Genomic DNA, 14,774 nt, shown 5'->3' on the forward strand with positions numbered 1-14,774 from the left:
ATGTCGTTGATGACTGATTGGTGTTTGTCCCGACATAATTAGTACAAAAATTAGCATAAAACATCTTTTAAGTCCATAGGCTTCCCCATGGTTAGTGTAATTTGACTTTTTTTTTCTAAATTTGACATTTATTTATCAGGAGAAAAAAGAGAAGATAAATGGTAAAATCCTGGTTTCTGTGTGTAGGTCTTCTATTTGTGCTGAGTAAAACTATTATAAATCACTAAACAGGGCTCTTGAAGGTGAATCAGAAATGCCAAGGGTCTCAGAATCTATTTTAGAGATTCATTCAGAAAACAGATAATTCACTCAACTCCAGTGGCTCCTAATACACATGGCACAGATTCTTAAAAGGGAGTCCTGGTGGCGAGAGGCCACCAGAGAGAGGCCCACATACCGCCAAAAAAAAAAAAAAAAAAAAAGCAGCCCATTAAACTTCAGTTGTGTCACAGTGACACCTAAAGAGAAAAATAACAAAATGTTGAAGGCAAAATTTTGTGAACATGGTATCACAAACCAGACTTTGAATATCAGGCCACCCACTCAAACGCATAGCATTCTTAAGTGTACTAAACATGACAAACTTCCAGCATCATTCTGAGCTATCTATGCCGTTGGTGAGCTTAAAGGTTAACTCCAAGTGCTTGCAAATTCTTTGGTGCTTTATAGGAAACAAGAAAATAAAGTTTAAAGTTCAAGATCTAATTTATGAGCAATGCATCCAGGCATATAAGCCCTACCACAGTGATTGCTGAATTATAACATCTAAAACCAGAATGGACTGAACATTTTAGATGAACACGGATTTAACAATTCTTTGGTGTAAATGAGTGAACTCCACAAAGATCACATGGCTGTTTTGCACTTGGTCCAGTCTGCACGTTGTAACTCATTCAGAACTTTTCTGATATTCTCAACACAGACTTCTCCTCTGTGATGTTTTTTTGATGCAAGATTCCATATATTTTCAAATTCATCCTCAGAAAGCTTGACACCAATGTTACATAATATCTCTGCAATCTGGGGGGAAAAAAAACTTCCAAAGTCAGGCTAATATTTATGTGTTTTTCAGTTTGTATTTTTTAAAATATCTTCATAATATCTAAGACTATGGACATTTATCCCCCAAAAAGATGTGTGGATGTGTGTGTGTGGTGGGGGAGGAGGGCTTATTACATATAATAAGCCAATAGTAAAATTCCAGTACTCTCAGCTCAGGAATCATTTTGCTAATGTGAATGAATATGAGCGTGTTCAACTCTACTAGCCAATATATAAAATTACTTTCAACTCTAAGTGTTTCTGTTTATTTTAAAGGGAGGTGGCCAAATTCAAGCAGAAAGGGTAAAAGAGTTAAAGAAAGAAGACTTGCTGGATTTTATTTCCATCCCAGTCACCTCTTATGTATGTTATCTAGACCCCTTGCATATTAGTTTCTCTTCTTTAAAATAAGAATATTTATGGGACTTCCCTGGCAGTCCAGTGCGCTTCCACTGCAGGGGGCACACGTTCGATCCCTGGTCGGGGAACTAAGATCCCACGAGCCACGTGGCCAAAAGATAAAGAACATTTATGGAGTGTCTCTAACTGGCCTGTTGTAAACTTTAATTATAGCTGGGGGTGTGCAAATGTCGGAGAGATAGTGCATGTGCGAGTGAGTGAGCAGACTAAAATCTGAGCATATTGAAAACCAGCAAACTTTGGTTATTAATCATCTCTCTGCAGTGATAATCAGTAAAAGAGATAAAGGGAAGGGGGGAAACATGCTTTATATATCCCAGGGAAAATATAAGAAAGGAAAGATAAGAACCAGTAGTGGGAAGAAATATTAGAATGAATAGAGCGAAGAAAAGATTTGAAAAAAAAAAAAGAAACTAAATTTAAAAGAGGAAAGACATTTACTATGAAGCATACAGGAAAGAAGCAAAGAGGGAAATGGAAGGAAAGGTTAGACAGTGAATAGGAAAGCCAAAGAAAAAGAAGACCTGCAGAATACCTCTATTAAACTAAATCTTAACAATTAAAAGGTCCCCTAGATATGATGTGCCTTGTGGGAAATTAAGAATATAATCAAATACACTTGAAATTCAGGAGAGCAGTGCTGTCAGAGGCAGCAGTTACACAGCAGAAGCGCCTCAAGGCACCCGTGCATAGTTGCTATTTTCCTCCACCCAGTGACAGGTAAAGAAAGTCCCTGCAGGGACTTCCCTGGCGGTCCAGTGGTTAAGACTCCACGCTTCCACTGTAGGGGGCTCGGGTTCGATCCCTGGTCAGGGAACTAAGATCCCGCATGCCATGTGGTGCAGCCAAAAAATAAAATGTCCCTGCAGAGTGAAGCCCTGAGGTGCGTTCTTGGGCAATCCAGCCCTTCTCCCCTGCTTCCTTCCCAACTCTTTGGGAGGCATTCCTACCCTCGTTCAGCTTTCCATCCTCGTGTATTGATTAGCTTACACTTTTACAGAAACCCATCTATTCTCAAGGTGACGTTATTACTCCAACCAGGTCTCTGGGTTCTTTTTCCTTTTTTTTTTTAAATTGACTTTATTTTTTAGAGCAGTTATAGGTTTCTAGAAAAATTGAGCAGAAATTATAGAGCATTCCCGTATGCTCTATCACTTGCCCCCTCTTTTCCCGTTAGTAACATCTTTCATTAGTGCGGTATATTTGTTACAGTTGATGAGTCAATATTGATACATTATTATTAACCAAAGTCCATAGTTCACGTGAGGGTTCACTCTCTGCGTTGCATAATCTATAGGTTTTGACAAATGGATAATAACACGTATCCACCATTATGGTATCATACAAAATAGTTTCACTGCCCTAAAGATCCTCTGTGCTACACCTATTCATCCTTCCCTTTTTCTCTCCAACCCTCTGGCAACCATCGGTCTTTCTACTTTCTCCATTGTTTTGCCTTTTCTAGAATGTCATTTAGTTGGAATAATATATGTGCAGGCCTCTGGGTTCTTACTTCCTACCTAGAATTGTGAGATAAAGGATGACTTCCTAGTTAAAAGAATTTTAGGCATCAGGAAACAAGCAGGAGATTTTTGTTTCTTTTGGTGGCCCTGAAGCCCTATTTCATAGGCCCTTTAGAGTGACTGAGGGAAGAGAAAATACAGTCTGCAAATGTCTCTTCTCTGACCTTCTGTGGTGGATCCTGGGTTACTTCTTTGGGATCAGCCAGCAGGCATCTTCCTCTGAGTTTCTCCCCGCCTCTCTCCCACCTCAGTGGGAATGAATCATTGGAATGAATCTGTTACTAAGTTTGCAAGTTTGCAAGCCATCAACCCTGCATGTGAAGTCCCAGAAAGCATCACACGTCTGTTCACATCATTTCTAGCTCTGGATTTGAAAGTTCGAAGAAGCAATTGCTCCCTTCCTCAGAACCCCAATGGCTATTCTGGCCTCGCCGGTTGCACCTGCTTTATAACCGACCTAGGAAGAAAATCACTTGGGCCATGAAGACCATGTTTACCGAGTGAAAAAACAAGATACATGGGCTGACACGTGGCAACAGGACAGAACATTTTAAATCAGTGCTTGTTGTAGATAATCTGAGATAGCAGCTCATAAGGATGGCAGAGTGGCCCTCCTCACACTTACTCTTTGGTTTCGGAGACCCACGACCACAAGGGTACTTACACAAGGAAGGGATTGAGCCTCTTTGCTTTTACTCAATGAAGAATAGTGTTGAATATCTTAGGAAAACAGTTTTCTTTTTATACATAGGTCATAGTGAATATATAACGTGAGTGTAATGCTTCTTATTAGAGTAAATTCAACTTCAAGAATTGTACCAAATATCACAACCAAATTGAACATTATCCTCAAGAATCCTAATGGGGGGTGGGGGCGGGGTGCTCCTGATGACTTTTGTAATATAAACGCTCAAGCAAATAAACATTTCCACCTTTGTGTGTAGTTGGCCTTTCTTTCAACCCTTTTGAAATCACATGTTGTACCTCTTTTTTGGATCTGGTCTTGAAGAAGTCTCTTTCAAACAGTCCTTTCTGGCCAAAGATGGTAGGATGCAGCAATGAATAGGCATTTCCATCTTCACCATAATTGGTTCTGTCACTGATGCGACGAATTTGGGGGGCGGGAATATCGGACCGAATGGTTGGAACACCATAGATGGGATAACCTAGGACATGGATGGGGGAGGAAAACAGACATTCTAAATACAGCTGCCACCAACCATGTGGCTACTGAGCACTGGAAATGTGGCTAGTCCAAACTGAGCTGTGCTCTGAGTGTAAAATACACAATTTCAAAGATGTAGTACCCAAAAAAAGAATGTGAGACATTTAATTAATCATTTTATACTGATTCCTTGTTGAGATGATAGTACTTTGGAGATACATATTGTATATTATATATATATGTACTAATTTTTTTTTTCTTTTGGCTGCTCCACACAGCATTCAGGAACTTAGTTCCCTGACCAGGGATTGAACCTGGGCCTCAGCAGTGAAAGCACCAAGCCCTAACCACTGGACTTCCAGGGAATTCCCAATATACTATTAAAGTTAATTTCACCTGTTTCTTCTTCTTAATGTGGCTACTAAAATTTTTTAAATACATATGACACCAGGACTTCCCTGGTGGCGCAGTGGTTAAGAATCCACTTGCCAATGCAGGAGACACAGGTTCGAACCCTGGTCTGGGAAGATCCCACATGCTGCGGAGCAACTAAGCCTGTGCACCACAACTACTGAGCCTGCGCTCTAGAGCCCGCGAGGCACAACTACTGAAGCCCACACGCCTAGAGCCCGTGCTCCGCAACAAGAGAAGCCACCGCAATGAGAAGCCCACGCACCACAACGAAGAGTAGCGCCTGCTCACCGCATCTAGAGAAGGCCTGCACGCAGCAAGGAAGCCCCAACACAGCCAAAAATAAATAATAAATTTTTTAAAAAAATACATACAACACCAATTGTATTTCTATTGGGCAACACTATTCCAAAGCAAGTAGCAAGCTCTCATCACAACAGAATGTAAAGCATGTCTATGAAATTCAGTTAAGTAAAATATGTAAATCCTTAATCATGGCCTTAGTCCAAAAAAGGGATCTTGACCAATACAAAAGAGTTTTCTAAATTCATCATGCTTGATATTGAGATCTGGGCAGTTATGGGTTGAACTGTATCCTCCCCAGACTTTTATGTTAAAGTCCCTTAGTACCTCAGGAGGTGACCTTATTTGGAAAGAGGGTCATTGCAGGAATAATTCATTAAGATGAGGTTATACAGGAGAAGGGTGGGCCCTTAGTCCAATATGACTGGAGTCCTTATAAAAAGGGGACATTGGGACACAGATGCTCACACAGGAGAACATCAGATGAAGATGAAGGCAGAGATCAGGCTGGTGCAGCAGAAGCTGAGTAGCACCAAAGACTGCTGGCAAACCCCCAGAATCCAGGATAGGGCCTGGAGCAGATTTTCCCTCACAGCGCTCAGAAGGAAGCCACTCTGCCAACACCTTGATCTCGGACTTCCAGCCATCATGAGATGATCAATTTCTGCTGTTTAGCCATTCAGTTTGTGGTATTTGTTATGATAGCCCTAGCAGACTAACAGACGGGGAATAAAGATGTAAGGAACCATTCTATAAGAGCTCTTCAAATATTTGAAGGCAAATCTGTTTGTAGCTAAGAATCACATGGTTCAAAAATCTCCTAGCGCTTGGTGAAGTCTGAATTATGACGAGGTCTAACATTCTGGGTTCTGAGCTATGATGGTTTCAGTTTCATTGATATAGAGAGAATCATTTTATTTGGGTCACCATGAACACTAGTTCAATTCAGCCTACATTTATTGAGCCCTCCTGGGTGCTTAGAATACAGAACTGAATGAAAGGTCCTGGACTTTGAGAAAGTTAGAGTCTAATAGAGGCTGGGGGACAATGCAAGGACAGACAAAGGACACTCCCCTTCTGTGTTTGTTGATCCTTTTAACACTCAGCAAATAATATGACATACTCACAAGTAGAAGGAACAGCGCCTACAACTGCACTGATCTCCGAAGAAGTGGTCTTGTAGTGATTAGAAACTTTATCGCTTGGCCTCAGAAGTGTCCGCAGAGTCTTTTCTGAGCTCCCTGGCTCTTTCAAGACAATATCTTCAGGCTTTATCAGGAGAGCTGGTTCAGATTCTTCTACATTAGCCTCAGCAGGGCTTGCACAATCTGGTTTTCCACCTTCAAGCAAAGACGGAAAGGGGGAAAAAAGTACAGGACAAAGTTACTACCTGGTGCTCACCCTGTAACAAGATGAGTTTTCCCATTTAGTCTCTTCTTGCTGGTGGAAACAGAGGTTGAGCTGGTGTAGACCCTCCGCTGACACCAATAGCCACTGTGGAAGCACAAGTTCAGTCCAAGGTCATACACCAGGAAATCTGAACAAGGTCTAATGTTTCTGCTCACCACTTCGCTCATTTTATGCTAGAATAAAGCTTTTAAATCTGAAACACCAAATGAAAACGGAGAACTTTTTTTTTTCTTTCCTCTTTTTTAAAATTAGAGCCTATTTTCATATTTGGCTTGAACTACAGGATTACCAGAGTTGTTCCTAAGACTGTGCCCTGGGGAGGGACAGGAGAAGAAATATTTGGAGCTGTAAATTCCACACATACCTGATCTCGGTAGGGAGGGAGCCCCCATGCACTGTGACATTTGGAGAGGCGACGAGAGCTCACTGTGAGCGCAGGAACCGATTCTATAAATAACGCCCTTCCAATCAGTGTATAAGAGAAAACCCTGAGATACAACTACGATTGTAAGATTCTGTTCTCTTTTGCAAATTTGCTTTGCTGAGTCAGTTCTGAAGTTGAGGAGGAAATTCCTGACACAGCTTTCTCATGGAGCTGCAAAGTACACAGCACTAGGCAGCGCTGTGGTCTCTCGAGCGCTGGAGGAACTCAAGGTGCTGGGGAACGTCCAGCACCGGTTACACAGGCGAAGGGTGCCCCAGTGCCAGATCGGGGTGGCAAACCAGAAAAGACAGGCCCATCTAAAGTCTGCACCCCCCGACTCAGCCCCTGCCAATCGCTGCCGTGAAAGCGCAGGGACACAGCACTTTTCACCCACGGGTGGGTGGGCGCAAAAGGCAGAAATCTGGACCAAGTATGAAAAATAGTTTCTCAGAAAACTGTTCGAAAGCCCCTGCCTTAAAGGACGCACCCCCTTTAATCCAACCGTCAATAGTAAGACGGAACTTGATATAAGAAAATTGCTGGCAATACATTCCCGAGTCCCTTCTGACTGACCCACCAGCCACTGTCTTAGAAGAAGAGGAAAACCTCAAGAACTCCATTGAAAATGGCTGCTCAAATCAGGAACCCCCAACCAGGAACAATTAGAAGAACCACCTGGTTTGAAAGCAGGCTTTTGTTTCCCCCACTGCTTCATGAGTTATACCAAGAAGGAAAATACTCTGTCACCCTCTATTTATTTCTGAGAGAACTAGAGTAGACTTGTTTTCTATAAAAAGCTTCATTAGGTAGAGAAGATCCTCCGGCTCTCCTAGTGGACAGCAGAGAAAAGCCATCCCAGAAACTTGTAAGGGCTCCCGTGGTCAATAAAGCCCCAAGTGTGGTACTGGCTTTGCAGGAATAAAAGTGAAAACAGGAGTATCTTCACGTTTTAGAGGAGAGATATTCCAAGAGGAGATAAAAATGTAAGACAATCTTTCAAAAGTTAATTGTCTGTAAGAATCAAGACTTGAAAATGAAAGCAAACGAGGTATCATTATATAACAACTAAATCACAAGAATGTTTGAAATAACACTCAATGGTAGCAAGATTGAAGTAAAACCTTCTCACCACCGTGACTGATAAAATTGCAAATTGGTACAATCATTTAAAAAAGCAAAATGAAAGAGAGAGTTACTTCTAGGACAAAAATATCATTCATGAGAAATGAGATATAATTAGAAACAGAAAGCTTTCTGAGAGATGATAATCATTATAGCGTCACTCATATTACGTTTAAAATATCTGGAAATTACCCAAGTTTTAAAAAGTGAGGAAATGGTTTAGTAATTCATAATACCTCAGCTTAAGGGAACTGAAAATGAAGTTTACAGAAACCATGAAAGTATCTCTTCATTCCATAGAAATTTGAGAGCTAAGTTTTTTTTAGCCAAATAAAAATGGTACAGTCACCGTGATTTTAAAACATTTCCATACATGGACTTCCCTGGTGGCACAATGGTTAAGAATACGTCTACCAATGCAGGGGACATGGGTTCGAGCCCTGGTCCGGGAAGATCCCACATGCCGCAGAGCAACTAAGCCCATGCACCATGGCTACTGAGCCTGCGCTCTAGAGCCCGTGAGCCACAACTACTGAGCCCGCATGCCACAACCACTGAAGCCTGTGTGCCTAGAGTCCGTGCTCCACAACAAGAGAAGCCACCGCAATAAGAAGCCTGTGCACCGCTACGAAGAGTAGCCATTGCTCACCGCAACTAGAGAAAGCCCGCATGCAGCAACAAAGACCCAACACAGCCAAAAATAAAATTAATTAATTAATTAATTTTAAAAACAAAGAACAAGCTTATAAAAAAATTTTCTGTACACACACACACATATGTATATATGTATATCTACATATGGTTAGTGATGCAGGAAGATAATGTGTAAACATGAAGATATTTGAATAAAAATAAAGATTATGTTTTTCCTTTTCTTAAAAAACTTAACAGATCAAATTCTACTTTACAATTGACTTTTCCTGGGAGAGGGGAGCTAATTTCTCTAAGAAAATGGTTTTCAAACAGCTTTCTGAGGAACTCTCTTTCATATTTTGGGCTTCTGTGTAAATTGTTTTGCTTGTAATTGTTTTCTTTTGAATGAGTAATACACGGTTCCAAACTTAAAAGATACAAAAACATAGATTGAAAAGTGAGTCTCACTGCCACTTTGACCCTCAGCAACCAGTGTCCCCTCCCCGGAAATAATAAATGTTATCAAATTCTTTCCTAACCTTCCACAGATATTCTATGCATAAAAAAGAAAACAAATATATGTGCATATCTTTAAATATATAATATGAAAGTTGACAAGAGTCAAACTCCTAAGAAAAAGAAAATACTAAAGTCCATTTAAGAATTTAGCAAGTCTTCAGAAATTAAATACCTTTAATAATGACCCTCTCTTCATACTCTTTGAGGGGGGTTTTATCTTTCCAGTTAAGAAAATTTGCAAATTCAAGGTAGTTAATCAGCCCGTCATTATCCACATCACAGTATTCAAATAGCTGGTCCAGGAGCTTCTCATCTATGTGCACACTGGCCTGGTCACACGCTTCCCGAAGCTCAGCTTTATCTATGGCCCCATCTCCCTTCTGTGAGACACAAAGCAAAAAAAGATGACATGAGCATTGTCTTCATCGGCAGAGTGGGCAACATCTGTTATTTCCTTTAAGAAAAAAAGAAAGAGCTCTATCACATAAATTCAAAGAATCGGTCCTATTTTTCACATAAGGAGAGTCAGATATTAAGCGAGATTGGTCCCCATCGTGTCCATCTGATATGTGCCCGGTAATTTCAACCCTGGTTGGAGTGGAGTGTGGCTCACAGCCTTTGTTCATTTTAATATCTTTCTCATTAAATCATGTTGTTTACACTCGGGTTGAGCAGGCCTAAGCATGATTCATGCTTGACATTTCATTTGACCATTGTTGTGTACTTTTGACAGCTTTCTGCAATTTTCAGTGCTTTCAAAGGTGGTGCTCCAACTAGGCAGTCAGGGACTTCCCTGGTGGTCCAATGGTTAGGACTCCACACTTTCACTCACGAGGGCCTAGGTTCAATCCCTTGTCAGGAAACTAAGATCCCACATGCCGCGCGGTGTGGGAAAAAATTAAAAAGTCAACTGGGCAATGATTGTCCTACACTCCATTGCCTGGTAAAAAGAGGAAATTAGAGAAGTGACTGCAGACCAAGCACAGAGAGTGGATTCAAAGGCAGCTGCCCCTGGATATTAACGCTCCTGTGGAGAAGAGGACTCACTCAGATTCATCCTGGAAGCCGGAGGAGGGGAAATTTCCACCCCTTTCAGACAACAGTTAAAGACAGAAGCACCTACGCTGAGTGTGAAAGGAGGGAAATTTAGAAAGGCTCTGGGCAGAACCCAGCTGATTCACTTGCAGGGTGAGAAGCCAGAGCACATAATGCTTGTTAAGGAAGAAAGGCCAGAGCTGGGCATCTTACCACTCAGGCCTACTGCAGCCCGTCAAGCCAAACTTAGATCCATCCAAGATGACAGGGAAAGGTCCCAGTGTTTTCAAAGTGGGTGCAAGCTGCTATAAGGGAGCTTTGGCCCTCTCAAAGAGATTTCCCCGAGATAGTTAAACTCCCTAGGGAAAATATAAATGACTCACTAACAATCAGCTCCTAGGCCCAGGGTTGGATTCACAATACTGGTGAAGGCAATCCCCTTGAGAACACGAAACTGACCCAGTGAATTCTAGATAAATTCCTGCAGCCAGACCCATAGGCCTGGAGAATGTTCCTAACCCTCATGTTGAAACACAATGAGAATTTAACATATATTATATGGACAGGGAGCTGCCATGCCCTGGATTAAAGTAGACTGCTTTATGAAAGTCTCTGCTGCCAGTCCAATCAAAACTACGAACCCCACAGCCCTAGCTGAAAAGCAAAGGGGGGGGGGGCTGTTGAATCGAGGGTCCCCAAATCTGAAAAAGATGGTGGCAATAATGAAAGAAAATGCTTCTTATTCACTGGGTACAGAGCCACTCCTGCCTCTGCAGCCTTGACGTTTCCCTCCCCCCATACCCCAACCTCAGCTGTTCTAAGGAAGACTAGGTATGGGACAAGATCTCCTTGTCCCCAAGGGGATCACAGGCCACAAGTATCTGTCCCAGTATGTTGTGGAACTTCAGGGGGGTGGAGACTGAAACTACTAGGGCTTCATTGGCTATGGGTGCCAAAGTCGTCACCCTACTGAGTGTGCAGCAAGAAGAGATGTCAGGAATCAGCTGGTGGGGTTTGGGTAGGGTTTTTTCAAAGTGGAGAAGGAAAGTTAATAATATATTATTGCTGTGGCTTCCACTGCTGGATCTGTCAATTAGTATTGATGCTTTCCATACCTGTCTTATGAATGTTCAGGCACTTATGATCAAGAGAAGCCACACGGAGAGAATGCTAGTACCTTTGGGGCCCCTCAACCCTCATAAACCCTTTGAGCTGCAAGTCTCTATGAATAATGATTTCACCACCTAGAGCCGCTGGGCCTGGTTCACTAACCTGAAACCCAATGGTCTTCACTGGTCTGCTGTGGCTTTCAACCTCAGTAAGAACTAAGGACCAAAAAAGGGCATAGTCACTCTACTCAGTGGGCAGAACTCAAGGTTATTCTCACAGCTCCAGCCAATACTGCCATTGAGGAATCGGTTATATTTTTAGTGACTCTTGGACTGTTGCCAGTGGCCTGCCTGCTTGGTTGCCACTTGGAAAACTACAGACTGGGGACTTCCCTGGTAGTCCAGTGGTTAGGACTCCATGTTTCCAATGCAGGAGGCATGGGTTCGATCCCTGGTTGGAGAACTAAGACCCCACATGCTGCCCGGGATGGCCAAAAATATAGAAAATTTAAAATTTTAAAAATTTTAAGAAAGAACACTATAGATTGGAAGATTAAAGACACCTCTTTTTGAGACAGAAAACTATGGATCAACAGAGGAATGGATAAAGAAGATGTGGTCCATAGATACAATGGAATAAAAACGAACAAAATAATGCCATTTGCAGCAACATGGATGGACCTAGAGATTGTCATACTGAGTGACATAAATCAGACACAGAAAGACAAATATATGATATTGCTTATATGTGGATCTAAAAAAGAAGGGAGTACAAATGAACTTATTTACAAAACAGAAATAGCATCACGAATGTAGAAAACAAATTTATGGTTACCAGGGAATGGGGGGGAAGGATAAATTGGGAGATTGGGATTGACATATACACACTACTATATATAAAATAGATAACTAATAAGAACCTGCTGTATAGCACAGGGAACTCTACTCAATGCTCTGTAAAGACCTACGTGGGGAAAGAATCTAAAACAAAAAGTGTGGATATATGTATATGTATAACTGACTCACTTTGCTGTACACCTGAAACTAACATATTATAAATCAACTGTACTCCAATTTAAAAAAAAAAGGAAAAAAGAAAACTATGGAAACAAATCACGGCTGCTGAGTGAACCATCCAGGTAATTCATATAGATACCCAGGATAAGGTCCATCCTCCGATGTGGATGACAGGAATCAAGCTTTGGATTGAGCCTGCACCACCAAGGTTGCACCATCGCTGCCTGGATCCATCCTTGTAGCAGACACAACAATACACGCACCATTAGACCAAGTGCCAAAAAAGCAGTCGACGTTTCTGAGGCAGAGGCTACCACCACACGCCTAACTTGTGACTCCTGCAGCAAGGTGACCCATTTGTCTCATGGTGAGGGAGGACACATCACATACAAGGCATTGCTCCATGCTCCTGGTATACTGACTACATGAACCTTTGTCCCCACTCAGAGCTATTGATGGTGCATCTCTCTGTTGACACATTTTCAAATTATAGAATTGCTATTTCAGTCCAATGAGCCAGCTCCAGACACAAAAGTATGGCCCGTGCAATTCATCTGAGTCATGTCATGTGCTTTGCTTTCTGGACCACTTTCGGTCTGACAGTGGCGTGACTTATAGCACAAAGGCTGCTCAACAATGAGCTATTAGTCAAGGTATTCAATGAACCTTTTCTGTCCCCAACCATCCACAGCAGTCTGGTATTACTGAACTTTGGAACTGCCTTGCTCACACGTCTTAGTAAACCAGTTTTGTCAATGAATGCAACTGTCCCCCAAAAGGAATCATCCCATCTCAGCTACTTCCTGGATAATAAGCAGAATAAAAGGAGTGAGAGGGCTTCCCTGGTGGCACAGTGGTTGGAATCCGCCTGCCGATGCAGGGGACGCGGGTTCGTGCCCCGGTCTGGGAAGATCCCACATGCCACGGAGCGGCTGGGCGCGTGAGCCACGGCAGCTGAGCCTGCGCGTGCGTCCGGAGCCTGTGCTCCGTAACGGGAGAGGCCACAGCAGTGAGAGGCCCGCGTACCGCAAAAAAAAAAAAAAAAAAAAAAAAAAAAAAGGAGTTGGAATTATATATACCTATTTTGAACATTTGAGACTCTGCTGTGACCATTCTTGGACATGATGAGTCTTTATTTTTCCCCCCCTTTAGATTTTAAGTTCCCTGAGTTAAAAGCCTGCACATTATCTGGGATAATGTTTGATGTGCTGTGAGTGTTCAACAAATAACAGAATTAATCCTCTAAGCCAAGAAGATTCATTTAGGAAATCACAGTTTATTCTGTTTTGTTTTACTTTTCAATTAAATTAAATCTGGACATTCAACAGTATTAGATTCAAATCATCAAAAACAAGCCTACAGCTGTACTAGGAAGACCCACATCTTATTACCCACTCAGAAACAAAAAGCTCCTCAAGGACATTGTACATATTAAAAGCACTACATTGTACATATTAAAAGTTAACTATTTAAAAGGTATATCGGCATTAAATAATTCTCAGTAATTTCCTCCTGCTTAATTTAATTTTATCATAAGGAATGTGCCTGGTGGTTCAGAGATCATCAACAGCTATTAAGATGATCGTCTTGATTATGATTACATTTAACATGAGGAATTTTTAGAAAGAGGAGAACTGTACATCCTGCTAGTTTTCCTTATTCACTTTACTACCATGTAAATTTCCCCAATATCATCTTTGTAGATACTTGGAGTTGAGTAAAGTTTAAAATATACTTGTTTTTGCTTAAGTAATTTAATTCTGAAGAATAATTTTTTAAGTTACCTGTAAATAGCAATCGGTCTCTACTAAAAACCAGAGAAACAGTTGAATACTTACATTTTCTTTAAACACAACTTTGTGAGAAATGTCGTTGATGACTGATTGGTGTTTGTCCCGACATAATTAGTACAAACTTAACTGAGATATTTAACCCACTTTTTATTCACCAGTACATCACAGACACACAGGCCCCTTATCTAAAATCAAATAAAACGCATGGGCTTAAAATGAATTAACCAATGAGCGATCAAGATTTTTTTTATAAGATAAAAATTGTGAGGTGTCACTTTTCTAAAACTGTACTCAACATCGAATGGAGATAAGAATATTATCTTTTCCTTTTGAGATAAACTAAAATTATTCTGCTCTTTCTTTTCTTCTCCTATCAAGATTATGATGCACTACATCATCACAGGTTTATTTATGAGTTTTTTTTGTTTATGCTAGACTTATTCTAAAACTGTTTGGGGCTGCCTAGAAAAAGAAGTACAATGAGAGCCAAAAAAAGTGAGGAAATCAGGGCAAAGAGAAAATAAAGTTGGACTAAAATAAGATGAAACCTGAAATAAAAAGAGTGCACAAAATGTATGCTATAAGATCACATTCACAAACTAGATGTGTTTCTCTGTATTGGCTCTAAGCTTCCTGGCAGCCAAGTCAAAAAGGTATGCACTATTGGTCCAAACTCATGCTGTACATGAAGTAAAAACAAACCAGATACTTAGACAAAGCACAGTTATGTGCTTTAGAAAGACTGGGTTTCCTTATAAAGAGGATGCATGTGACAAGAATAAATAACAGCCACATGGGTGTACTAATAAAAAATGTGCCACGTTTCACAAATTGTTTGTGTAGTAGCGC

At 41.2% G+C, this 14,774-nt stretch overlaps 1 protein-coding gene across 1 annotated transcript in view; it reads right to left on the reverse strand.

The window, feature by feature from the left end:
• Positions 1 to 811: 811 nt before the first annotated feature.
• EFHB (EF-hand domain family member B) overlaps positions 812 to 14,774 on the reverse strand; it is a 48,041-nt gene continuing 34,078 nt past the window's right edge. The window contains exons 10-13 of the mRNA XM_059064163.2: positions 9,144 to 9,351; positions 5,991 to 6,203; positions 3,969 to 4,150; positions 812 to 1,020 (exon numbers count right to left, since the gene is read on the reverse strand). Coding sequence (XP_058920146.1) covers positions 847 to 1,020; positions 3,969 to 4,150; positions 5,991 to 6,203; positions 9,144 to 9,351 — 777 coding nt within the window. The 3' untranslated portion in view covers positions 812 to 846. The remainder of the gene's footprint in view (positions 1,021 to 3,968; positions 4,151 to 5,990; positions 6,204 to 9,143; positions 9,352 to 14,774) is intronic.

The sequence above is a fragment of the Kogia breviceps genome, chromosome 5, assembly GCF_026419965.1.
Source record: "Kogia breviceps isolate mKogBre1 chromosome 5, mKogBre1 haplotype 1, whole genome shotgun sequence".
Taxonomy (NCBI): domain Eukaryota; kingdom Metazoa; phylum Chordata; class Mammalia; order Artiodactyla; family Physeteridae; genus Kogia; species Kogia breviceps.